The 27,977-nt window shown below is 37.7% G+C and overlaps 1 protein-coding gene across 1 annotated transcript in view; it reads right to left on the reverse strand.

Annotated features, from left to right (window-relative positions):
- Positions 1-1,015: 1,015 nt before the first annotated feature.
- The window catches only part of vwa5b1 (von Willebrand factor A domain containing 5B1), a gene marked incomplete at both ends in the record, with an annotated part of 55,239 nt that continues 28,277 nt past the window's right edge, over positions 1,016-27,977 (reverse strand). The window contains 12 exons of the mRNA XM_079802025.1: positions 1,016-1,699; positions 3,824-3,950; positions 6,217-6,286; positions 6,541-6,615; positions 9,384-9,515; positions 9,705-9,842; positions 9,975-10,265; positions 15,915-16,119; positions 23,916-24,115; positions 24,303-24,504; positions 25,678-25,863; positions 26,195-26,309. Coding sequence (XP_079658151.1) covers positions 1,016-1,699; positions 3,824-3,950; positions 6,217-6,286; positions 6,541-6,615; positions 9,384-9,515; positions 9,705-9,842; positions 9,975-10,265; positions 15,915-16,119; positions 23,916-24,115; positions 24,303-24,504; positions 25,678-25,863; positions 26,195-26,309 — 2,425 coding nt within the window. The remainder of the gene's footprint in view (positions 1,700-3,823; positions 3,951-6,216; positions 6,287-6,540; positions 6,616-9,383; positions 9,516-9,704; positions 9,843-9,974; positions 10,266-15,914; positions 16,120-23,915; positions 24,116-24,302; positions 24,505-25,677; positions 25,864-26,194; positions 26,310-27,977) is intronic.

Below are 27,977 nucleotides of genomic sequence, written 5' to 3' on the forward strand. Positions count from 1 at the left end.
TACCAGAAGTTTAGACGGATATGGCTTTAAAAACACATGATGATGAAGATCTGCAATGTCACGTGAGCGTGAGATTATAATCAAAACCAAACAGATTGGTTTTTGGTATCGTTTTTGGTATCACAAGCTGTAAAGGCTCCGCCCTCTTCTGGATAGGGGGCGGGGAGCAGCAGCTCATTTGCATTTAAAGATTTAAAATTGACATGCACGAACACTGCACGTCTTTGCTTCAACTCAAAAATTGACATTTACAACATGGTGTAATTAATGATCTGTGGAGTATTTTGAGCTGACACTTCATAGACACATTCTGGGGACACCTGAGACTTATATTACATCTTGTAAAAGGGGGCATAATAGGTCCCCTTTAATAACAAAGATGAACGAGAAACAGCAAGTGCTCTTTACCATTGTAGCTATTTATCTGCTGTGAAGGCGTAAGCACCGCGCAATCTGAGATAGACACATAATTTTTTGGGGAATGTGTCCCTGTATTATAAATTATAAGGAAGTTGCTGGCTGCTAAAATGAACTTCTCCATCTTGCTGCCGACACTACACTATATGATGTAGTGGCGGATCACGGATCACTTAACTCCTATTGGTTGTCGCTCTTGAAAGTCACTCTTTATTGGCATAAAGTTAAACATATTGTATCTCAACATTGTCGTGTCGCTGGACACGCATACATCCTGTCGCCAACGGTCACTATCGACCGTGTTGCCGGAAATTGCGAGCTCTCCATTGATATGAATGGGATAATTTTGCTCTGTCGCTATGAGCCGAGGTGGATACGGTCTTTTACAGGTTTGTTACTGCCACAGTAAGAACGCAAGTTACGTTCATTGGCGTCTACATATCTGTGCAAAGTATGTTTCTGGCCTTGGATGGTAATGAAATACGATTTCTATTCATACAACTAAAACAAAACCCACACAATAAACGTTAGAACAAATCAAGGAGAGTAAAATCCTTGTTTAGCATAGTTTGAAGTTTAGTCCCGACCCTATAAGGACTTACATGCTGTTGGGGTTGTAGCAGAGCATGTTGAGCTGCAGGTTTTCGTCCCAGTGTCTGAGGATGATGAAGAGTTGATTGGCTGCAGCTTTGACCGACGCCAGGTCTCGGCCCTCTGGGATGATCTGTTCATCCAGCCACATGCTTGCTTTGGCTGCGATCAGCTCCCACTCGATGAAATAACTGGCTGAACTGTGTTCCAGCCAGGCCAGAGCTACCGCAGTGGCCCACACCATCCCCTCGGGGTCTTGCATGCCCCTTCGCAGGCTCCCAGGCGAGCCAGACGGGGGCGTCCCTGCAATTTCGGACTCGGACCCCCGCCCGCTGTCGCACAATGAGTTGATGGGCGACAGCGGGGCTTCGGTCGACATCGACGAGAAGCTGGCCAGCAGTGAGGGCTCGCCCTCCATCCGAGGGCTTCGGGCCTGGAAGGAGGATGAGGACGTGCGGGAAATGAGCTCCTCACATTCAGAGTTCAAGTCCGAGTCTCTTGGGGGAGGCGAGGAGCCACGGTGGACCTCCAGGCTCTCGGAACGCCGGGAGCCGGAGTGGGACACGTGGGTAAGGCTGATTCTGTGGCTTGTGAAAGGCGACGTCCACTTCAGCTTGTCCATGGGCACGTTGATGGCGTCACACAAGACACTGTCCAACATGAACGCCCCGCAGGACAGCTGCAATGACACCTGCAACAGGAAGTAGAAATGCTTTGTCTATTTAATCAGTGGTTAAACATATAAACAAGCTCAGAGACGGAACTTCATGGATCTGTTTTAGGCCTTTAAGCATTGTCAATTACATTAGCCTCAAAAATACGCTCTACTGATTTTGTTACGCCTCATCACTGTTTACTTCAAGTAATTCCCATGACCCATATATATTCTAATCAAATAGAACATCTCATTTAACCACACCAAGCAATCATGAGATATTGATCGCCGCTTGTTAAATGTCACCAGATCTATTACTCACTATACGTAAAGACTCCTGCCTTTGCTTGCAAGGTGAGTATTGACCAGCTATTTATAGAGGCAAGTGGACGCAATACACTCAATGACATGTCAGGCTTTTTTTTAACAAGCGTGTCATGAATTGTTGTTGAATTGTTATATAATATAAAATCATCCATTAAAAAGGGTAAATACAGGTGCTGGTCATATAATTAGAATATCATCAAAAAGTTGATTTATTTCACTAATTCCATTCAAAAAGTGAAACTTGTATATTATATTCATTCATTACACACAGCCTGATATATTTCAAACGTTTATTTCTTTTAATTTTGATGATTATAACTGACAACTAAGGAAAATCCCAAATTCAGTATCTCAGAAAATTAGAATATTACTTAAAACCAAGACAAAGAAAGGATTTTTAGAAATCTTGGCCAACTGAAAAGTATGAACATGAAAAGTATGAGCATGTACAGCACTCAATACTTAGTTTGGGCTCCTTTTGCCTGAATTACTGCAGCAATGCGGCGTGGCATGGAGTCGATCAGTCTGTGGCACTGTTCAGGTGTTATGAGAGCCCAGGTTGCTCTGATAGTGGCCTTCAGCTCTTCTGTATTGTTGGGTCTGGCATATCGCATCTTCCTCTTAACAATACCCCATAGATTTTCCATGGGGTTAAGGTCAGGCGAGTTTGCTGGCCAATTAAGAACAGGGATACCATGGTCCTTAAACCAGGTACTGGTTGGTTTGGCACTGTGTGCAGGTGCCAAGTCCAGTTGGAAAATGAAATCTGCATCTCTATAAAGTTGGTCAGCAGCAGGAAGCATGAAGTGCTCTAAAACTTCCTGGTATACAACTGCGTTGATCTTGGACCTCAGAAAACACAGTGGACCAACACCAGCAGATGACATGGCACCCCAAACCATCACTGACTGTGGAAACTTTACACTGGACCTCAAGCAACGTGGATCGTGTGCCTCTCCTCTCTTCCTCCAGACTCTGGGACCCTGATTTCCAAAGGAAATGCAAAATTTACTTTCATCAGAGAACATAACTTTGGACCACTCAGCAGCAGTCCAGTCCTTTATGTCTTTAGCACAGGTGAGACGCTTCTGACGCTGTCTGATGTTCAAGAGTGGATTGACACAAGGAATGCGACAGCTGAAACCCATGTCTTGCATACGTCTGTGCGTAGTGGTTCTTGAAGCACTGACTCCAGCTGCAGTCCATTCTTTGTGAATCTCCCCCACATTTTTGAATGGGTTTTGTTTCACAATCCTCTCCAAGGTGCGGTTATCCCTATTGCTTGTACACTTTTTTCTACCACATCTTTTCCTTCCCTTCGCCTCTCAATTAATGTGCTTGGACACAGAGCTCTGTGAAAAGGCAGCCTCTTTTGCAAGGACCTTTTGTGTCTTGCCCTCCTTGTGCAAGGTGTCAATGGTCGTCTTTTGGACAACTGTCAAGTCAGCAGTCTTCCCCATGATTGTGTAGCCTACAGAACTAGACTGAGAGACCATTTAAAGGCCTTTGCAGGTGTTTTGAGTTAATTAGCTGATTAAAGTGTGGCACCAGGTGTCTTCAATGTTTAACCTTTTCACAATATTCTAATTTTCTGAGATACTGAATTTGGGATTTTCCTTAGTTGTCAGTTATAATCATCAAAATTAAAAGAAATAAACATTTGAAATATATCAGTCTGTGTGTAATGAATGAATATAATATACAAGTTTCACTTTTTGAATGGAATTAGTGAAATAATTAAACTTTTTGACGATATTCTAATTATATGACCAGCACCTGTAGAGGCAATTTAATGTTGACTTTAAATGTAAGAGAGAATATGGCGATAGAAACCAGAGGGATGTAGTCCTTGTTGTCATTATCGCTCTCTCCCACTGAGTTGCTGATCTTGCTCTGTGACCGGCTCATGAAGCCCCTGGCCGCCATCGTCAGCAGACGCGTCCTGCTCAGACTCAGCTTGCTAGAGGCAAAAAGAAACAACACCTTTTACTCCGGTGCCTCACTATCATCATTAAATGCACAGACACGTCCGAAGTGCTTTTTCTTGGTGAAATGTGCCCCTTTCACATTCATTAATTTGCGAAGCGTGTACACATCCCTGATAGCGCCGCTCCTCACGTTTTGGTCATTAGTTCGGCTGACATTTCAAGTGACAGCGAGAGGTAAAACTGGGAAAGAGATTCCAGACACAAAAGGGAAGTGTTCATTTTGGTGTCTAGAGGACCATCTATCTTTAGTCTTAAATATTGAGAATTTGAATTGAATTAGGATACGATCCAGGCCGCATACAATAAAATGATCAAATATTAATACATTATATAAACTATTTATCTATCTTGTAGTGTTGTAGTCAAGACCACCTAAACTGAAACCAAGTCAAGACCAAGACTAGCATGTGCCGAGACCAAGACAAGACCAAGACTTTGTGGGGTTGAGACCAAGACAAGACCAAGACAGGGCGAGACCGAGTCAAGACCAAGACCAGACCAGCACTCCTTAAATTCATCCAAAAGATCCATATCTACTGTCTGAGAAATTACTTATATTTAATTAAATTAAATACAATTAGAATAGTAAGACACTATAGCGCTGTTACCAATCAAATCACTAACAATACAATTCATGGCACAGAAGTTGCATCTGAACTAGTACAATTACACCTGCATACATAATGTTCTGATTAATTTAACATTAAAACATTAACATTATTGAACAGTCATGGAATCCTTTATTCAAGCGATTTGTTCAAAGCAGCTGATTAATTTAATAATGAAACGCTGCAAATGAGCAAAGACAGTTTAAAATGTCATTTAATATGAACTTCTTGTTTATTGAACGTTTGTATAAATCAATATCATTTGCAATCCCGGTTATATTCATGAAAACAGCGCACTTGCAATATTGCTTAATTATATTCTATTTTATATTAAAAAAACTAAATCTCAGAATTTTGTGGGCTTTTATATTAATTTTGGGCATTTTTCAGACAATGCTGCATTGATTTTGAACAGAAACAAAAGAAATCATATTTCAAAGAAGTTATTGATTGCATTTTAAGCTGTGAGTTTTACATCAAATCACATTAATGATGTTAAATCAGACAATGCACCGGCAATTTAGTAATATCCTTGCAGTTGTGGTCTTGACTGGTCTTGAGATAAAATCCTGAGTCCTCTAAGTCAGAGACCAAGACAAGACCGAGGAGAAATGCAGTCGAGTACTACAACTCTACTATCTTGTCACATGTATGTTCTGTTTTCATGCAGTTTTCATTGTGTTGTTTCTAGTTGCTTCTCACCTTATTTAATTAGTTCAGTCAGCCACGTTCCCTGCATGTTTGTCTCCATAGTTACGGATTTGATTAGAGTATTCTGGTTTAGGTGTGTGTTTAGTAATCTCGTCAGCTCTTTTGTTTGACCTTGTATATAAGTCTCACTTAGGTCTTCATCTTGCATTGTTTGTTTTACTTCAGGTTTCTTTCTTCGAGTAATTCTCCTGTTTATTGTTTTGATTCTTATATTAAAATCTCCTTTCATTTCAGCCACTCACTGTAACGTTTCTTGCACGTCCTAATTAATATTCATGAGGTAAGCCTACAGTATGTTGTGACATCACAACCAGAGCCCCACCCCACAGCTTATTCACCCTCTGCCTATGATGTCAACGTTTCTTAATGCCAAGCACTAATTAAAACTGAAAAGGAGTGTGTGACTAACATCCTCTAATTTTCACACTTCTTCGAGCTAGAGTATCTTTCACTTCATACATTCACTTAAACTCAAGTAGGCACATTTTTTTCAAGGAAAGTGCTATTAGCGAAACCTTTTGACGTCAATAGAACTAACACTCATTGCCTAAAGATAACTGTCACGCGGACTCATTTAATTGTAAGAAAGCACTTTACATCAAACCATAATGGCGAAATTATTCGTAAAAAAAAACGGCACAGAACTTTTTGTCAGACGCATCTCCTGTCTTTAATTTTTTAAATAACTAATGAATGTCTATCTTCTGTGAGAGTTGAACTCATTACATGCACCCAACAGAATACCAAAAGCAATCAAAATGCAAATTCGACTCATGATTTAAAACAATGGCGCAGGTCTGATGCAGACTTCTGAATTATTCATTTGTGTTCTGTGAATTACAGTGTTTGTAATTGTAAAACTTGATTTGTGGATGTGGTTTGCTCTTTCCCCCAATTCGTTCCCTCTATCTACACCCACCTGGCAGAGAAAAGGCTCTCAACTGATCTCTGCGAGTGGTCGGAGGTCACAGACGGACTCCTTTGAGAGGCTGAAAGAGAGAGCAGGTTGGTATTCTGATCATTTTTATTGCCCAACACACACACACACAAACAAATACACCGCACTCCAAGGCAAAGAGCACTCAAACTCGCCCATGCTCCTCCAGGTCAAATCTAATTAATGAATTCAGCAGCTACAAGCTTGAGTAATTAATGCTGCTGTGTTTGCTTGACATGCTTGGACACCTGCGAGACTGTAATAACTGAAGTAACCACCTGAATACAGCCAGCTAGAGAAAAGTACCTTCAGAAGAGCTACATCGTTCCCAACTGGAGGAGGAGGGCGTTTTGCAGGGGGATTGGGATCCATCGTCTATATCTGTAGATCAAAGAAGAGTTTTAGGGTGCAGACATGAGTCCTTTTGACGTCAAGAGTTCAGATTGAAAGCTGTTTTCTGAATATGCACTAAGGAACCACATCTAAGTGCATTTGTAAACGGGTTTGAGCTAAAGATGATTCATGCAGGCTTTAGTACAGTTAACAACTGCAGTGCAGCCCCCCACCCCCCAGATGATTTTATCTCATAACAGCGTAAAACAACTTAAAATACTCATCACACTCAGTCATTTATGGTCATTCAGATAAGAGCAAGACATCATTCGAAACCGTAAAGGGACAAAGAACAAAACGTGCCTTTGTAAAGTAAAGAAAACCAACAGAATGACACTTTCTGCTGTTTTGGCTTCCTTTCTGTGAAGTTTGTGGAGCACGTCAAAATCAGCGTATAGGCTAATACTTGTCTCACAGTTTTTTTTCTTTCTTTTTGTTTTTTTTCATAATCTGAATTTAAAACCCTTCTCCGGTCTTCGGGGTCTTTTCTGACCCCAAAGGATGTTTGCTCAAATAAAATAAAAAAGTCCCTTTGTCCAAATGGCATGAGACTTTGTACGGTTGTCAACACTCTCTAGATCTACAAATAAAAAAATTAATTGGATTGATATCTGTTTTTATGTTCGTGTCACAAAAAGTGTCACACTCAGGGTAGAAAATGGACAAAATTCATCCTCAAAAACAGAAACAACACAGAACACGCATACAGAAATGAAGTGGCACACTTCCAACAATGCATAAAACATCCACAATGCAAAATGATCATGCTCACACACACACACACACACACACACACACACACACACACACACATGAATACATTTGTTATTGCTTGTTATTGCTGTTCAGTTCATTGCATTTTCATGTTCATGTTGTGTATTTCTTATTCAATATGTAATATAACTGTTAATTTCTGTTCTGTTACAGTTAGTAACTGAAGTGTAGATTAAATTTGTAGAATTATTAGAAAATCAGATGTTTGAAATAAATGATAAACTCTAAAGACTCCAACTTTTCTCTAGTTCAGGTTTGATTCTAATCATAATGTAACATCTTTGAAAAAAAGTTTTATTCAGTACAAAAAAAAATGCTGAACTTTGACAAAATTAATTCATTTTAATTGTTATAATTGTGATTTCATAACATTTAGATATGAATCTAAATTGTTTTTTTTTTAACTGTATTTTCTATTAAGTAACTATAAAGATGGTCAAATATCTTACACTAAACCATGTCAAATTATCCATGTTATCCCCACGAATGAAAGTTAGAAATTTGGGTCTTTTATAAAGTGAATTTCACATAAAAAAAACTGATTTTGTGTGAAAATCCATTAAAAAAATATTTTTTACATTTATTTATATAAATTTAAAAATTATTATAAATACTCCAAAAACTGCACAGATGTTTAGAAAAACATTAATAAACAGAGTAAAATTACATGTGTTCTAAAAAAACCTGATTGTTTTGTTACAAAATTAAATTTTGTTGCTCTGTGGAGACCCCAAAGACCCTGAGTTTAATTCCCAAACGAAGACCGCACAAGGGTTAAGTGAAATATGTTTCACGTATATTCAGTTGTCGTCAGGGAAAAAAGCCGAAAGTAAAATAAAATTCTGGCTACACCACAGTTTCAACAAACAAACCTTTAAAATAACTTTTTCATTCGATTTTTTTTATGTAATGTATTCCTGTGATCAAAGCTGAATTTTCAGCATCATTACTCCAGTCTTCAGTCACATGATTCTTCAGAAATCATTCTAATATGATGTGCTAAACATTTTAAACCGTGATACTTTTTTTAGGATTCTTTGATGAATAAAAAGTACAAAAGAAAATAATTTATTTGAAATGGGAATCTAATAACATTATAAATGTCTTTACTGTCACTTTTTACCAATTCAATGTGTCCTTGCTGAATAAAATAATTAATTTCTTTATTGGCCCCAGACTTTTGAATTCTATAGTGTATATTTTGATCAAACTTTCACCAAATTGATATTGTACTATCAGAACCATGGCACATACATGCATACATACATAGTTCTGTGCCATTATGCAAAAGTGTTGCCTACACACAACAACTTTGTGGGTGTTTTTGGTCCGTTTTATGAGGCTACTGGATCTTTGGTGAAGATTTGACAGGGTGTTAGTGAGGACTGTACAAAAAATATATAGTATGTGAATCTGTTCAAAACTCTCCAAAAGCATATGGTAGACATTCAAATGTGACATACATATGACTTTAGGCCAAGTTATCCCAAAGTATTTTTAAACATTTAAAAAATTGACCAGTAGCACTGTCAAAAAACTGGTACAATGGTAGCAATGACAATTATTACATTTCATTTCAATAGACCAAAGCACAAGAAAACTACTTCCTGTTTGTTTGGCAGTTTGAAGTCTTTTCATCACTATGCCAACATATTTTCAAGACCCAAAGTCTAATGACTGGTTAAGTTATAAGACAAAATATATGTGAACTTTGACCTGTTGGTTGCACTAGAGAGTTTAAAATAGAGGCCCTAAATTGGGTATGATAAAAGTATGGGTGTGCCAAATTTTAATAACTTTTTAAAATGTATTTATTTATATTTTCTATTCCATGGTTTGATCCCAGAGGATCAAACCATGGAATAGAAAATGAATTGATAATGCGTCTTTTATAACCTTTTTTTATAACCTTTTTTTTATAACCTATCAAATTCCTCACTTGTAAATGAGCCCAATAGTCAGTATTTTGTCTTCAATCTTACTGTAGGAGAGTGCTGCGTCATCTTGCCCAGACAAACCTCCTGATTGTGACCGACCCAGACCTACAGAGTAGCCACGGGTCTTCCTGCTGCCGGAACGAGAACTGCAGTGCGAACTTCGTTTATGATCCTCCCCTGGAGATAAACAAATATACAAAGAGTCACTAATTACCATAATCTAATTGTGTGCTAAAGCCAGGAGCGACTGCTTTCCCATTTCCCTGAGCTCTCCTTTGTTATCTTCTTCCTGAGAACAGTACCTTCGACGGAATGATTGCAACTGCCAGGCCGTGTGAGCTCAGATGAATTAGAAGAATGACTTACCAGGGTGGCTGTACTCAACGCGGGTGGGTAAATATTCATTGCTGTCCAGATCGAAAGGGACAAACGCTGTGTATTTGCTCAAGATGTTGCAGGCTTTGCTCGTGTGGATGGCGTAAAGCTGGTATCTTCTCCCAGAGCCTACAAGAAATGGCATATTTTAGGGATTTAGTCAGATATGCAAGTCATTTTTTGAACATTGGACAGTCAAATCCCTTAAACGATAAGAGGTCATCAGCTAAATGACTGGTAATTAGGAGTCCAGTTCCTCACCATGCTCAATCTCACACTCTTTGTCCACCATGTGTTCGAAGTCTTTAATAATGGAACGTCCCGCCAGGTGATGAAAGGTTTCGTTCCACAGGTCCTCGTGAACTTTTTCCTCCCGCTCTCGACCTTTTAGGTTAGGTTGAATGTCAAAGATCACCTCCCATTTCATGGGTTTCCCACACAGCAGTCCTGACACGACCGCTTTGCAATCTCCCTTTCCGTGACTGGCCTTGAACTCTGGTGCGTGAGGATCTTGGGGCGTTTCGACTTCGCAAAGCTGATGCACGTAGCCATCTGTTCGATATTAAACATAATATTCAGAGTATTAACAGAGTCATCCCCTGATGAAAAATATCATAAACCAGTTGGTTGAGCTCATAAACAGCTTAAAGGACTTAAATGAGCATTGCTTGTTGTGCTTTTCAGCACTTTAATGCAGCGTTTCCCAACCCAGTCCTTAGAGGCACACCAACAGTGCACATTTTGGATGTCTCCCTTATGTGACATATATATTTTTGGTCTTGGAGTCTCTACTAATGAGCTTATGTGTTGAATCAGGTGTGCTTGATTAGGAAGAGTTCAAAAATGTGTAGTGTTGGTGTGCCTCCAGGAACAGGGTTGGGAAACGCTGCTTTAATGCTAGGTCTGGCTAGTGGTTGTTTTCAATGGATATTCTCAAAATCAATGGTTTGTGTAAGGCTGGCCACACACTTGAAGATTTTAAGCTAGATTTTGGGCTCGGTTTGCAACCTTTAATGATCTGGGGGGGTTTGGCCCGATTCGAGGCTTCTCGCAACCAGGGCTTGACATTAAAGGGTTAGTTCACCCAAAAATGAAAATTCTGTCATTAATTACTCACCCTCATGTCGTTGGACACCCGTAAGACCTTCATATTCGGAACACAAATGAAGATATTTTAGTTGAAAGCTGATGGCTGAGAAAGGCTTCACACAGGCCTCCATTGGCATTCAGTACATTGACACTTCCAAGATCCATGAAAGGCACTTAAAACGTCGTTACAAAGTCTATCTCACCACAGTGGCTCTACAATAATCATACAATGCGACGACAATAGTTTTTGTGCGCAAAAAAAAATCAAAATAACACCTTTATCCAACTTGTTCTCGACTTCCGTGTGTGCCTCCACGACGCATGCGCGAGAAAATGACGTAGCGCCGGTGTTCGGGAATCGATGAAATACACACTTAAGCCCCATTTTGAGCACTACGCCGAGACCTAAAGCACGATCAATGTAGAATCCAACAGCTTAGACACGCGCGTCTTCCTCTGCTCGTAAACAAATCGCTTCTGGGTCATATGTCCGAACGCCGGATCTGCGTCATATTCTCGCGCATGCGTCGTGGAGGCATACACGGAAGTCGAGAACAAGTTGGATAAAGGTGTTATTTTGATTTTTTTTTGCGCACAAAAACTATTGTCGTCGCATTGTATGATTATTGTAGAGCCACTGTGGTGAGATAGACTTTGTAACGACGTTTTAAGTGCCTTTCATGGATCTTGGAAGTGTCAATGTACTGAATGCCAATGGAGGCCTGTGTGAAGCCTTTCTCAGCCATCAGCTTTCAACTAAAATATCTTCATTTGTGTTCCGAATATGAACGGAGGTCTTACGGGTGTCCAACGACATGAGGGTGAGTAATTAATGACAGAATTTTCATTTTTGGGTGAACTAACCCTTTAACTTTTTTGCTCACCAGCCACTGTGGCTAGTGGTTTTCCAAAGTTACTAGCCACTCAGCATTTTCACTGGCCACAATTTTGTTGTTAGGAAATTTGTTGTTGGCTATATGTAAATTACCACTGTAGACATCCAAATCAAGTCTACATGAAATGTATAACATGACAGGTCATCAACAGCTGTTTGTCTGAAAAAAAAAAGATTTTTATTTTTATCAGCTATGACATATTTAAATCTATCATATTTTGTGTATGAGCGCATACAGTAGCCTAGTGAAATAAATATCCATATTTGTATGTGATTTGACAGTTTATTTTATTAAATATAAAAAATCTAAAAGGTGTGCATAATACCTAACACCTAGATGAACACTTTACAGTTATGACTGTAAGTCATTCTCTTCAAATGCTATTGAAGTTAGAAATGTGTGTACCAATGTCGTTTGTAACTTTAGAGACGGTCCCTAAATTTGCGAATATCGAAAATCCAACGTCAAGCCAGCTTTATGCCAGTCACATCAGGTGCACTATGGTTCTGTTGTGATAATTGTTTGAAACTATTTTCGCTGCTGAAATAGAACAAAAACAGTCAATCTCACAATACGTAGGAGTAATTAATCTCCTAGGTACATCGCACACACATCTCTGCTTTGAGTGCAGATTTCAGTGAGTGAGAGCGCGCTCTGAACAAAACTCCTATGTTGGGAACTCTATGACATTGCATTTATACAGAATTGTATAAACCAATCCAATCACACGCAACAGAATTGTGATTGGTTATAATGCGCATTGCGATTATAACAGATGCCTTTTGAAAAGACCCGCCAAAGTGGCTAGTGCGAGTGACTGTGTTACACACCACAGCCGAAATCCACCCGCAAATGGTGGGTTGGCGGGTGTTAATGTCAAGCCCTGCTCGCAATCAACTTTATGTCTAAAAAATCCTCAACTGTTTGGTGTTATTACGATTAATTTAACTGCTTCCAATTGTGTCGGAGCACACACAATCCCGAATCCTAAAAATATTGAACATTTTGACTGTTGATTGACTCTTGATTGGGCTGCCTCTGACGCGATATACCTGCGATACACCGTATCCCCCAGAGTTAGATAAGTCCATACATACTTAAGGCAGCACCTGAAAATAGGCTAACTTCCGTCAACATAACCAACGTGACAACCTGCTTGCACAGAGAGCTTGATGGGGACTATTTTCAGATACTGTGTAATATCATTGCGCCGCTGCACCCACGGTACGGCACACAGTTCCATGATTATTACACAGGAATGAGAGTATAGTTGCTAGCCATATTGGTCTAGAAAATTGCAACTTTTCATTTTCCGCCAGTCTTAGTACACGATATACATAGGAAAAAATCTTACACTGTAAGATTAAATGTAAAAGATGTAAAATAGGAAAATGTTGGTGTTATTTTGTCACTTATTGAGCAGTAGGCTAGCTGGAGCCATTTACTTCCAGTCTTTGTGCTAAGCTAGGCTAGCCAGCGGTGGGTGCGTCAGACAGAGTTATGGCACGCATAGAGATGAGAATGGTATATGGACCAGAGGTGGGTAGTAACGAATTACATTTACTTCGTTACATTTACTTGAGTAAATTTTGTGTGTAACTTGTACTTTTAGAGTAGATTTAAAGATGGGTACTTTTACTCTTACTCAAGTAAATTTCTTGTGAAAAAACTGTACTTTTACTTAGTTACATTCGGTGGCGTTCCTCCGTTACTGTCAAATGGTAATAAGTTAATATGACTTTCGCAAGTCTCGCGAAACGTTGGAGAGGCTGCTTCGCGAGAGGTGGCTATGCATCACCCGCTTATAATTAGCGCGCGTTTAGTCGGAAGATGATGGCCGAAGCAGAGGAAGATGTGTGTGAGCTACGGGAGGCAGATTGCCCGTGGCCTCAAGTTCAGTCTATGTTTTCACTCCAAGATGTCAAAAAGAATAGTTTCATAATGCGATGCATGCTGTGCACCAAAACGAACTGACATCTCTGCATTCAAGAATTCTACCCTGAAAAGAACATGTAGCGGTAAGTGTCACAATGATGCCTATATTTGAACACTATTAACGGTCATTTGGTAACTATGGGAAATTTTCCCTTATTATAATACTATTTCACACACTGTCCGAGTGTTTTCCTCATATGCACTCTTGTGCAAGCAATGACAAATCCAAACAACACACGTCCACGAACAAACGTTCACATCTTCACATTTACATATCCTTTTCTTCACAAAACGAAACAAATTGAATAGCCTAATGTGACGTCTTGCATTTATACACAAATCCAGATAGACACCTGTCTGAAGTGTAGAAAATACATACAGATAAAAACGGTATTGTATTTTATTCCTACCTAAAGAATAGCCTATATACTTATAAAAATATAAGAACAAAGTATGTTTTAAGAAGAGCTCTAGTTAGCCCAGCACACCATTAATTTACACTGTTTAACCATTAATCACACACACACACACACACACACACACACACACACGCACACGCACGCACGCACGCACGCACGCACGCACGCACGCACGCACACACACACACACACACACACACACACACACATACACACACACACATATATGGTTCATTAGCTTACATTAGTTAACATGAACTAATAATGAACAGCACTTATAAAGCACTTATTTATCTTTATGTTAATTTAAACATTTACTAATGCATTATTCAAATATTGTTAACATTAGTCAATGCACTGTGAACTAACATGAATAAACCATGAACAGCTGGATTTTTATGAACTAACGTTGACAAAGATTAACTAATGCTGAACAGAGGTGTTGTTCATGGTTAGTTCATGTTAACTAATACATTAACTAATGTTAACTAATACAACCTTATTGTAAAGTGTTACAGAGAGGTGTGTGAAAGCTCTCCAAGTAGCCTGAAATTCAGGGTTTTCGCTTCTTATCAATCAGAACGAAAGTAACTAGTAACTAACTACTTGAGTAGTTTTCTCATCGAATACTTTTTTACTCTTACTCAAGTAAATATTACGATTGTTACTTTTACTTTTACTTGAGTAAATATTTCCGTAAGTACTTGTACTTTTACTTGAGTACAGATTTTGGCTACTCTACCCACCTCTGGTATGGACTTATCTAACTCTGGGGGATACGGTGAATAAGCTAAAGTCCCAAAAAGTCGGCGTGTTCTTTTAAGTCACATATGATCTTGTGAGTCTCACAGTGAAAATGTTACTACAATCGACAGGTGTGTCGTCTCGCGGTCTTCTAGTATGTCCATTCAGAGGATTATAATGCTAAAAATTAGTTTACATTTTTTTTAAATTAGCTTTTAAAAATTATTTCTGTGGTTAAGATTTGAAAATCGTCTAGTGTGTCCCAGGCCTAAACCAGGGGTGCCCAATCAGATCCAACCCTGATCCAACACATCTGTCTGTAATGATCAAATTCATCTTGATTAAAGATCTTAATTAGCTGGATCAGTTGTGTTTGATCAGGGTTATGCCTGCCACAGATCCAATAAGATCATTACAAATCACACTGTATGACATGTATGTAATAAACTTGGGTACGGCATGCATGTAGACTGTATGATGATGACACCTATTGAATCGTAGGCAACGACGCAAGTTAGTATTGAAGAATAATAGGTCATTAGAATGCGCTAGTGGTAAAAAATAATTATTGTTGGTTTAACTTAAAAAAGTAAGTTCCCTGGTTGCCATAAAATTGAGTTAATTGAAATGAAAAATTTGAGTTGATACAACAAAGAAGATTGGTTTAATAAAAATAATGTTTATAGAATGAACTCCATGCATGTGCCAGGTTTGAATCCTTGGAGTAGCGTGTACAGCCGTCCACATTATGACCTTCAATGGACAGACTGATAATTATCACCACCGGCTTATGGGCAAGTTTTTACTCTTCACAAAGACTGTTAAAGCAGTACAAAATCTGAAAAATTCACTATAGATTGTTTTTTTGGCAGAACAAGAGAGAGAGAGAACAAATTTTACAACTATAACTCATTAACTGATTTATGAGTAGTTTTTCAGTCTGCACTCACCGTATATGTTAAATGCCTCTACACCCCCACACTGTGCAGCTGATTAGGGGTATTTAAATTACAGTGTTAAAAGCCAGCTTAACCCGGAGAACAAGCAGCGCCAAGATTAATATGCATTAGAAATTGACGTCTTTGTTCTTGCACTGAGCAGTGTAGTGAAGGTCTAACCTGCATCGCCGGTGCTGCCTAGAGAAGGGCTGTCCGTTGAAGACCTGGAGCCGTCTTCCACTACGGGGCCCTGTGCAGAGGGGCCAGAGTGGGTCTGATCCGCCTTAGACTCCCCTTGGAGACCCTCTTGTTGCTGCACTGGAGGTTTGTTAGCAGGTATGGGACGTCCTCTTGAGGACGTGGCACACAGGCTGGCCAACTGTGGCTTTTGGAGAAATGAGCAACAATTCATTAGTCATTTTGTTCACTCTGCAATCATCTTTGCAAGGCCACTGTACTTGAATGGAACTAAAATGTCTAAAACCATTACTGAAGTACAAGACGGCCATCCGCTGTTACCTATATTTACCTGTATTTAATTGTTTTTTAAGATTTAGATAGCAATAACTCCAAGTCAAAGTGTAAGATTATGGGAAATATTTAACCCTTCAAGAGCACTCAAATGTCTCTTGAAGAGTGATTTCCCTTTAAAAGGTGCACTGTGTAAATTTTAGGATTGCAACCGCCCACCGCTCACCCCTCCCTTTCGAAAGCCCATATACCCCTTTTCCACCAAGGCAGTGCTGGTGCTGGTTCGGTGCCAGAGCCTAGTTTCAAATCGGTTCTTTGTCTTTCCACACCCAAAGCACCAGCTCCGAACCAGGAAAAGTGGTTCTTATGTAGCACCAAAGCATTGCTGGTCTAGAAGTAAGAACCTCTTGCGTTAGGGGCTGGGGGCAAGATAACCGTGACCAACAAGACGAACACAAACTTGTGACCGCCATTTTTGAAATAGCAGCTAATCGACCTAATAGCTGCTCGATTGTAATCTCTGTCTATACAAATTACGGCGAGCTGCACGAATGCGTTGGATTTGCTGTGTTTTGATGCTGATGTAGGATCGCAAAGCCAAGTGCAGAAACAGTAACGCAACGTTCGCCATTGTTGATGGAAGGCTTGTTCGAGATGCATCGGCTCTGTGCAGACCGATCGCCGCACCGATCGGCGTATGACATCAAAGTACAGTGAGCGTATACGACTCCTTATGCTTTTGAATCGCTCATGCAGTATTTTGATATCATACGCTGAACAATCTGCGCAGCGCCGATGCATCTCGAACAAGCCTGGTGTGTTTGTGTTTCGCGCTGCTTCGTTAGAGTTGCTGAGAAAGATGAGACGTATACAGTGACGTAGGACCTGGCTCTGTGGTGGCTCTCTAGCCCAAGGAAAGGCAAACCGGTTCTTAGAAGGCTCGTCAGTCGAACCAACTCTGAACTGGCACTGGCTCTGAACTAGCACTCGGTTCATTCTGGTGGAAAAGGAGTGCATGTCATGTTAGCAGAGCTGTGTGCATTTGTGCACAAATGTTAATTTGGTAACACTAAAACCACAAAGCCTTTATGTATAATGCATTATAAAGGTATTCATAATGTACATTATTGCTAGCAGCCATATCACCCTGTAGCCCAAGACACTGAAGCTAAGCAGGGCTGAGCCTGGTCAGTACCTGGATGGGAGACCTCCTGGGAAAACTAGGTTGCTGCTGGAAGAGGTGTTAGTGAGGCCAGCAGGGGGCGCTCACCCTGTGGTCTGTGTGGGTCCTAACACCCCAGTATAGTGATGGGGACGCTATACTGTAACAAGCACCGTCCTTCGGTGGTCATTAAAAATCCCATGGCACTTCTCGAAAAAGAGTAGGGGTGTAACCTCGGTGTCCTGGACAAATTCCCTCCATTGGCCCTTAACAATCATGGCCTCCTAATAATCCCCATCCATTGAATTGGCTCTATCACCCTCTCTCCTCTCCACCAATAGCTGGTGTATGGTGAGCGCACTGGCGCCATTGTACTGTGGCTATATAAATGCCTCATTCATTCATTCATTATATCCCCCATTATATGCATTATATCATTTCATAAATAATGGTAACCAAAGTTAAAAATGCATTATAATATTAGTATTTTACAATTACAATCATTAATGAGACCATAGAATGCATTATAAAGGTGCATTACAAGGCATAATTAATGCATTAAAAATGCTTTTATAATGCATTATATATCAAGGCTTTAAGTAAGGTGTTAGCGTTAATTTCTTGGGAAACTTTGAAATGTTCCTCTGAAATGTGAGAACCACACACACAAATAGAATATACATTTATAATATCAAACATTTATCAGTCATAACTTAATTATAAATATAGGTATATTAAATAATAAAAATAGGCCTATTCATTTTTAAAAATAAAACATAATTTACATAATTAAAATGTAAGTATTATTATTTAAATATGTTAACAATATATTTAAAGCTGCAGTCCGTAATTTTTTGCGCTCTAGGGGTTAGAGCGCTCTGAAGGCAGCATGGCAAAAGGAAATCCTATTTATTCTACCTTGTGTAAAGGGAGTTTATGAACACAATGATTCTTTGAGATGAAAACAACCATGCCAGCTCCTATAGCCGTGGCTCTGTTCATGGGTCAAATGGCAATTTGGACCATGATAAATGTATGCCAGCTTAATGTTTAATAAGGACCATTAAAGTCATTATTATGTCCATTGAGGGGAAATCAAGGACTCTTGTTATTGCCGTATCTAATCTGTAATATCACTCGCTCCCTTTTTGATAAAATGTCCATGGCCAATTGCTTCCAGTGCAAAGTGTCGCCCTAGACTATTGATATCTTTTCCCCATTCAGAGAGTGTGACATTGGAAATTTTATCATGGCCCTCAAGGGTTTTGTCACAGTTGTCAGAACTAATTGTACCCTGGAAGATGAACATAAGTGGCTGGATGTTCGATAGGTCTCTTGGCAGACTGTTGGAAATGCGGGAGTATCACTGGACTCACTGAATATGAAACACAATGTCATGAAGTAAATACAGGATGCATCATTATTTTCTCAGCAATACCCTCAATGGGACAAAGGGTACAAAAGCTGGGGCGGTATCCTTTAAAAGGTACATTCAAGAGTGCATATTAGTACATAAATGGCTTTTTTTAAAGAGTACCATCCCAGTGACAGCTTTTGTACCTTTTTTTCTGAGAGTGAAGCATGTTGGGAAATGAGTAATTGCTAAATAGAAAAATGTATTATTAAAAAGGTGCACTATGTAACTTTTCCGTCCGCTAGAGGTCGCAGATTCAGAGGTCGCCTATTCCGGATATTATATTTCCGGTGGAAAAGAATAGGGATAGGACTCTCGGGCAGAAATCATGTTCATGGATGTGATTATTAACGTTACTGTAGTATGAAGCAGAGCAGGACCAAGTGTTGTGGGAGCTGAGCAAGACCGTTGGAGCGATTGTTAATAAGATGAACGCAACACACGCCTTGCAAGCAGCGGGATTTTTATTATGACACAGTCGCCGAAGCCACTTCCGCTTTTCCGGTCATGAGTATGAGGTAACGCAGCTCTGTTTATCATATTAGATACATCTGAGTGTGTTGAAAATTATGTTATGACGTTACTCTGTGCGTTCGCTTGGCGGCTACTATGACACTTGTTGCACACTGCAGTGAGAGTAAAGCGTTTCTGCAAAATAAAACCGGAAACCGAGGGGAACGCAGATATTCCTTGGTTAAAATAGCAATTTTTAGTTTACACATAGTTGGAAACATTTGGGATATTGTAAGTTCTCATCTGAACAAAATATATAACAGTGGCCTAGTGGTTTTTGGATATTTTACTGATTTTTTTATTTTTTACATAGTGCACCTTTAAATAATATTTAAATAATACATATTTATTTTTATATTATTAAATAAACTAATATTTAAGTAATACTATTGAAACATTAACACAAATTTTTTTTACTTTAATAAACCCAGTTTAACTCAAAATCATTGAACCATAATGCTTGTTAAATAATATTTAACTAATAAATATTTTATTGTTTATATTATTTAAATATGGGAATAGTCAAATAATAAATAATATTATAACTGGCTTGAATAAATCTAAATATTTATATAGCACGTTTTATGTAACCTGACAAAAGTGCCAGGGAACTAAAAATGTTGAGGAATGCAATTACCCGAAATTACCAGAAAAATATTGCTTATTAATGACTATTTAAAAATATTTATTTATATTATTTAAATGTCAATAATATGAAATTATGAATAATACTATTTAGATAATAAATCGTATTTTTGACTTGAATAAAGACAGTTTAACTTAAAGCACAAATGTAGGTAACCTGACAAAAATGTTACAGGGTATCCAAAATGTTAAGCAATGGTTCAATTATTAAACGAAGAGCAAGAAAAGCACTGTAGTCTATTAGGAAAGTTGACGCATACAGGCATCTTTAAGTCTTCTCAGAAGGCCTGCAGTGAATCGAAAGGGTTTTCCTTGTCCATTCAGCTCAACTATTGTGCATGAAATGAGTACAGCCATCATTATGAGTCACAAAGGATGCACACCTCTCCATTATGGTCTTGATTAGATACTAATTTGTCTCTAGGTCAAAGATATTTTTGGCCTCATTATTTCAGCCCTGTTCAAACACTGGCACGTCTTTTGTTGTCAAACACAACCTTTTTTTCCTTACTGCACTTCAAAGGTGCATTTATATTTCAGTGTGTGGGTGCACATCACAAAAGTGTCCACCTGAAACTCACTTTTTTTAGAAAACATCTTTCCTTTTTGCACATTCTTCCGTTGCTTATATATCCAGGGATATGTAATTCGTCTTCCACTGGCTGTGCCATCTAAATTCTATTTGTCTGGATGTGGCGGAAAGAACATTGAATTATGAATTACATTCTCATCACGAGCTCAGAAATGAGTTCAAATAACCCTTCAGAACGGACAGATGAATCCATGGAGCTCATCTCGTATCATAGCAGATGCTTCGGCTATAGCAGATGGCATGGCGAAGGCTGCTTACAGATATTTCTTCTAAAGAAAACAACTGCTTCCTAAATAGAAGCCGTCTGCTTCGTGTCAAAACACACAAGAGAGATTACAAAGAAGATTGCAGATGCTTTCTGATCATTTCAAAGTATTAATGTTTATTGCATACTCATGTATTATAAGCAGTGTTGGGGGTAATGCATTACAAGTAACGTAAATTATGTAATCAGATTACTTTTTTCAAGTAACTAGTAAAGTAACACATTACTTTTAAATGTAGGTATAACTGTCATGGTTCTGTCTGTGTTTTGGACTTTCAGTTTGTATTTTGATGAATTACTTTGTTCAGTTTCCCGCCGCTCTTTGTTTCCATGGTCACCGTCATTATAAGTTCATTTGGTTCAGCTGTGTTTAGTTAATTATCTCATTTATGTCTGCTATTTAAGTTCCTCTTGTTTACTCAGGCCCCGTCCACACGCCTCAGTCTTTGTCTAGTCACTGTTATGTTAGGTTGTGTTTCCGTTGCCTGTCTGGATGTTCCTGTGAAGTTTAGATTAAAGTTTATGTTTGATTGTGATCATCTGAGTCTTCAGCCTGTTCCTGGTTCACCCATCCGTTACAATAAAAAGTTACCTTTTCAAAAAAGTAACGCAAGTTACTTTTGTTTTCCCATTTATTGAATGACCGCTCTTCTGTCCCCACGTTGAGAGAAAACAGGAGCAAGCAAAAATGACTTCACTTCATTTGACTTTTTTTTAACACTTTTTATTGCTGAAGTAAGAGTTTCTCCTCGTGTATCCTATTTTTCTGTGATCCAGAATGGCAGCACAGCTGAAAGGTTTATTTGAGTTGCGCCCTCTACTGTACAGGTGTGAATTTACATTTCCTTCAGCCTATGGCTTATTCATTTCACTTTTGGCGTGAAAGGACCTTTATATTTGCCATAAATAGAACTTTTGTTGTTGTTATTCAAAAACAAGCAAGCCAGCCCAGCCCAGGTGAGAAAAAGTAACACAAAAGTAACAACATTACTTTCCATAAAAAGTAACTAAGGTACACAATTAGTTTCTTTTTTAGGGAGTAAGCAATATTGTAAAGTATTACTTTTAAAAGTAACTTTCCCCAACACTAATTATAAAATATGATAACTCATAAAAATAGACAAAGTATGTTTATATATCACGAATAGTCCAATAAATTTATATTTATGCATTTGGCAGACACTTTTATCCAAAGCGACTTATAGTGCCCTTATCATATTTACCAAATATGCAAATGCTGACATTAATTCTTGGCCAACACACTGCTATACCAAATTTGGATTCATTATATATATTCATTATACTCTTCTTATACATGGTATTGAAAAATATGATTAATTCTAGTGAATCAGTTCATCCTAAATGTTTTTTTGTCTCATGTGTAGCATTGGAAAGTCTCATTTATTCTAGTGAATCAGTTCATCCTGAACAGTTCTCTCTCTTTCATATGTACTGTTGGGAAATCTGATTCATTCTAGTGAATAGTTTCGTCCTAAATGGTCCTCTCTCTCATATATAGCGCGTGTATGTCATTCTAGTGACTCAGTTAATCTTAAACAGTGCTTTCTCTAATATATGGAATTGGAAAGTCAGAAAGACGGTAAATCAGTTTGTCCTAAACTAGGTAGGGTTGGGAATCAAAAATTGGATACTTAAGGCCAGGAATCAGATACTTGTAATAAAATTTCGATTCCTGTGTGAGCATTTTAAAATATGATTTCAAACCATTTTCAGGCATGAAAGTGAACTCAATTCGACACTTGCACACAGAGTCGCTGCCCTAAATAGTACATGATACCGAAGTGAGTTATGCGTCTTCTTGCGCTTGAATGCACACAAAATGATGTCAACATATAAACACCGTATGAGCACGTATACACAGTTGGTTTTGTCTTAAATGAACGTAAACAGTTGAGAAAGAAAACACAGGTGTAACAGTATATTGGATCCGTGCTGCTCTTAAAGTGACAGCAGCCTAATAAACCTGCTGCAGTCTGTCATTAATGTTAATCAAACAACAAACAATAAGAAAATCACTCGCTACTCTTGACTGAATAACTTGTGTAGCTTTAATAAGGATTGATCTATATTTAATTTATAAAAAGAACACTGTTATTTTACATTTGATTACAATTTCTGATTTATTTGTGCTATTGCTGATTTGTTTATTTATATTTTTTTGAAATGTATATTAGTTAGTCCAGTTGTTTTTGCTGCATATGGTATTTTTTGTTAAAAACATAGGAAAATATTAGTGTTCTTTAGGCTGTTGATTCTTTTTTTGTTCATGGAAATCAGCTGCAAAAAAAAACGTTTTGCCAAAAGACACAGAATAAATATATTTGATATAAGTGTTTGACTAAATGTTTTTACCTTACTGGAATCACAACTGAGAATCGATAAGCATAAACGCAAAAATTCAGACAATACCCAAGCTTACTAATCGGCCCTCTCTCATGTGGATGAGTAATTTTAATGAAGAGATTCACAAAATGTATTCACCAATTCAAGTCCCTGTACTATGGTTGTACCTAGTATAAATTTATGGGAGTTAATTAATACAAACCTCATTTTAAAAATCAGCACTGATTGAATTGGATTATATTTTTAAGTAACCAATGTATCTTAAGTGTACATAGCAGCTTATTATTACTTCTATACACCCTAATCATTGTATTCTTATTTCACTAAGCCCATTGTCTGTGCCTTAATTAATTTGTTTATATTGATTAATAATACATTGTTAGCTAACTGTGAGCTTTGTATATGTACATTTCTGAAATACATAACTTGGACACAAGTCTCCTCTGATAACAAATCACTTTAATTTGTAATGTAGAAGCATGCATTTTCTGTGAAGCTGCTTTGAAATTATATGTATTTTGAAAAGCGCTATACAAATAAATGTGAATTGAATTGTTTGTAGCTTGTAGTATACTGTAGTTTTACTACTTTATGTTAAAATTATAAATTACTTTTTAAAATAGCTTCCCCAGTGCTACTGCTATTCATTTTTCATTGCAATGGCACACAAAAGCAAACTCGCATAGCAAGAAGCATTTGCGTTCACATATTTGCATAGCACATGTTTCTGGCCTTATGCTGTAGCATTCACCTACCTGGTAGTCCATTTTCCACTGAGCTCCGTAGTCAGGATGAGTCTGACCGATGAGCTCCTGGACTTTTGCTCGTCTAAGAGGGTTTTTCCCCACCACTGAGCTGGGGTCACTGGGGGTGAAGGCTTTCTTCAAGGGGTTGTAATCTACGATCTGATTGGTGCTATAAGCACGTCTTCTAGGAGAGGTGCTTGTGTCAGTTCCTGGGCAAAAAAAAAACTTTACTCTTTCATTTCCTCTCTTATATAGTAGTTTGTTGACTTCATGAAGAAAACTCTTTTATTCTTTCATCTGGATACTTTAAAGAATAGTTCAGCCAAAAATTTTAATTCTGTAACATGGACCACGTATGTATGGAACACGTTTAATTGATATATTGCTGTACTTTACCCATAATGTCCTGCTCTGTGGCAATAGGACTGCTCTCAGACATGGTCTCCTGGCAACCGTCAAACAACGAGCCGACTTGATTGTCCCTGGGTGGCCCCTGAGCGTCACAGTAAACTTTCCCAGCATCCTCCTCTTGAGAGTGATAGAACACGGAACTGGCCGACTCATTAGAACGCATCATGCTGTAACGTTTCCGTTTGTCCTGTTACAGCAGAGAAAAGATGTTTTAGAAGGTGGGAGCTTTTTGTTTCGGCCTAAAATCTATATTTGCATTGACAAACATTATATGCTCAAATCTATTATAATTATATGTAAAAAAAAAAAAACTCTATATGTTCATTAACTAAACTAAACTTACTTTAAAGTAATATCAATACCATCTATCTAAATAATAATAATCTCTTTGGTTTATATTCAATATTATATCAACATACAGTGTAATTTAAATTAATAACAAGATAATATATCTAAATATTAATAATAATCTGTGTATATTCAATATTATATCAAAATACTGTATATTTTAGTATTTAGTATATTAATTAGATTAACCGTTACTGTTTTTAGTGTATATTTGATATTATAATAATATTATTATTATTAATAGTAATATAACAATATAGTATAATAATTACAGATTGACCGTTGTTGTGTTTTTAGTGTATATTTGATATTATAATATCAAAATGTAGTATATTTTAATATTAACAATATGATCTATCTAAATGATAATAATAATAATCTGTTTTGTGTATATTCAATGTTATATCAAAATACAGTATATTTTAAAATAATAACAAAATTATCAAAATAATATAAATAATAATTATTATTATTAATAGTAGTATAAAAATATAGTATAATTATTACAGATTAACCGTTGTAGTGTTTTTAGTATATATTTGTTATTTTAACATATCAAACTTGAGTACATTTAAAATAATAACAATATTATCTATCTAAATCATTATAATAATTGGTTTTGTGTATAATCGATACATCAAAAGAGAGTATATTCTAAAATAATAACAATATTATCAAAATAATAATTATTTTATTATTAATAAGAGTAGTATAAAGATATTAACCAGATTAAAACAGATTAACCATTGATGTGTTTTTTATTGTATATTTGTTATTATAATATATCAAAATTTGAGTTTCAAATAACAATATTATCTATCTTAATAATAATAACTATTATTATTATTGTTGTTGTTGTGGAATTTGTGTGGTTTGTGTATATTTTGTGTGTATTATAATTTATAATCAAAATACAGTATTATGATCAAGTATATTTTAAAATAACAATATAATCTAAATAGTAATATTCAAATATACTATAATAATTACGGACAGACGACAGACGACTTACTGATTTGGGGTTGGAGTGATATCGTGAGGTATCACAGACTACACTGTATCCAATCAGCCGGTCACCAGGGAACAGACAGGTCGCCCCCACTGGAGAGAGCAGGATCTCCTTTGTCTCTGGATACAGCCACTCAATGGAGATGTCAGTCAGTACTGATGTCATGGACTTCTTCAGCGACTTAATCATCTGCCAATGACACAAATAGCGGCCAGGTCAAAAACCACCTAATGAACTTAATCAAGGGGGCACGGTCTATAAATGTACTCTATATGAATAAAACAGTTAAATATATAGACGCTAGTCTTAAACGCCAGGGAGAGAAGGAACAAACATTAAATGTGCTGTCAGCTTTGATTATTATCCTAATTTATGTTTGACTAAACAAAACAAATTGATAATTGCCAAATACATTCGGACACTCCACAATTTACGTGGCTGCTGAAATTGCTTCGCAGTGACATTCAAAATAACAGGCTGCATCGCGGTGGAAGATAAACATGTCAGAGGAAATGAGGACCTTGGGCTGCAGCCGTTCCCCTTCTGCCAGGAACTCAGCTGTGCCTCTGGAAACGGCGGACAGTCCTAAAACCAGCCGCCTGCACGCACCCTGACCTATGCCGAACGTGTAACACCTGCCGTGATGCAAACACACACACACACAGAGACAGGACAGGTGCGGTGAGTGTATGAAAACATCAGAAGAGCATAACATAATGAAGAAACTGCATTTCAACTTGGTGACAAAATACATCTAGTTCTCTGAACTTTATTGCTTTATTAATTCTGGGACTGGCAAGCGTGCTCTCAGAAAGCAGGGAAGCAACTTTTTCATATTGTTTATTAGAATAGTAAGCAGCATCAAATCTTCTTTAGCAACTCTCTGTCTCAAAACATAGGCAGCTACCTTCTATTAATCAAACACTTTTCTTCAAAAACAAAATGAATGTCCTATTATCACTGTAAAGCTGCATTTGAAGCAATCTGTGTTGTAAAAAGTGCTATATAAATGAAGGTGACTGATCTGCATATAGCATACAAGTAGACACAGAGGCTTACAACTATGCTGACAAACTGTTTAAACCAGCCTAAACTGGTCTTACATGGTTTAAGTTGGGAGACCAGCCTGAAAAAAAATGACCAAACCCCACTAAAACCTGCAAACAAACCAGCTGAGATCAAGATGATTAAGAGAAACTAATTGCCATACTGTTTCATTATGTTAGCATATTGCTAAGCTAACAACACAATATTCTGAGTATAAAATAACTAAACAACAGGAACACCAGTCCATTTTTCATTAGACCCTTTGTTGAAATAAATCTATTTAAATCAATTTAAATATCTAAGTTAAGTATATAAGTAACTATATAATGAATACATAAATAAAATACATAAATACACTCATCTTGGATTTTTTTCTCAGTGATGCTGTCCCATTGCATTCTGGGATTACCTTACAATTTGGCCAAATGCTTCTAAGCAAGTTTTTTAGATATTACAAGATATTACATGTCATTGTGTTCTGAAATGTGCATAACAATGTCAGTGTTGATACTAATTTCAGACATGAAGATATGCTGTGTTCTTCTACAGTTACTAGGATGCCTTAAAGGGATAGTTCACCCAAAAATGAAAATTAGCCCATGATTTTCCCTCCCTCAAGTCATCCTAGGTGTATATGACATTCTTCTTTCAGACGAACACAGAGTTATATTACAAAAGTCCAGGCTAATCCAAGCATTATAACTGCAATAATAGTTGCTCTGTTTTTGAAGGCCATAAAAAAAGCACCTGTCCATCGAATAACGTGCTCCACGCGGCTCTGGAGTGTTAATAAAGGCCTTCTGAAGCGAACCGATGCGTTTGTGTAAGAAAAATATCCATATTTAAAACTTCCAGCCGATAGCCTTCCGTGTTCAATTTAAGGAAAAAGTGTTGAAAGGTCCTCTGCCGATCGAAAGACTAACTCGACCAGGTACGCTCGTCATGACGTCCCGTACGCATCGTGAGTTTCAATTTCAACTTTCAACACTTTTCCACGGAAGGCGATCGGCTGGAACTTTACTTTATAATAAAAATCAAATTTTGGGCTGCCATTTACTGCCATTAGAAAGCTTGGATTAGCCAAGACATTTTTAATATAACTTGTATTTGTCTGAAAGAAGAAAGTCATATACACCTAGAATGACTTGAGGGTGAGTAAATCATGGGCTAATTTTCTTTTTTGGGTGAACTATCCCTTTAAAATGCTGTCTAGGTGAACATTTTGTCCCCAAAGTTGATGTGTTAGAAGCAGAAAA

This window comes from Gobio gobio (assembly GCF_949357685.1).
Source record: "Gobio gobio genome assembly, chromosome: 21".
NCBI classification, from domain to species: domain Eukaryota; kingdom Metazoa; phylum Chordata; class Actinopteri; order Cypriniformes; family Gobionidae; genus Gobio; species Gobio gobio.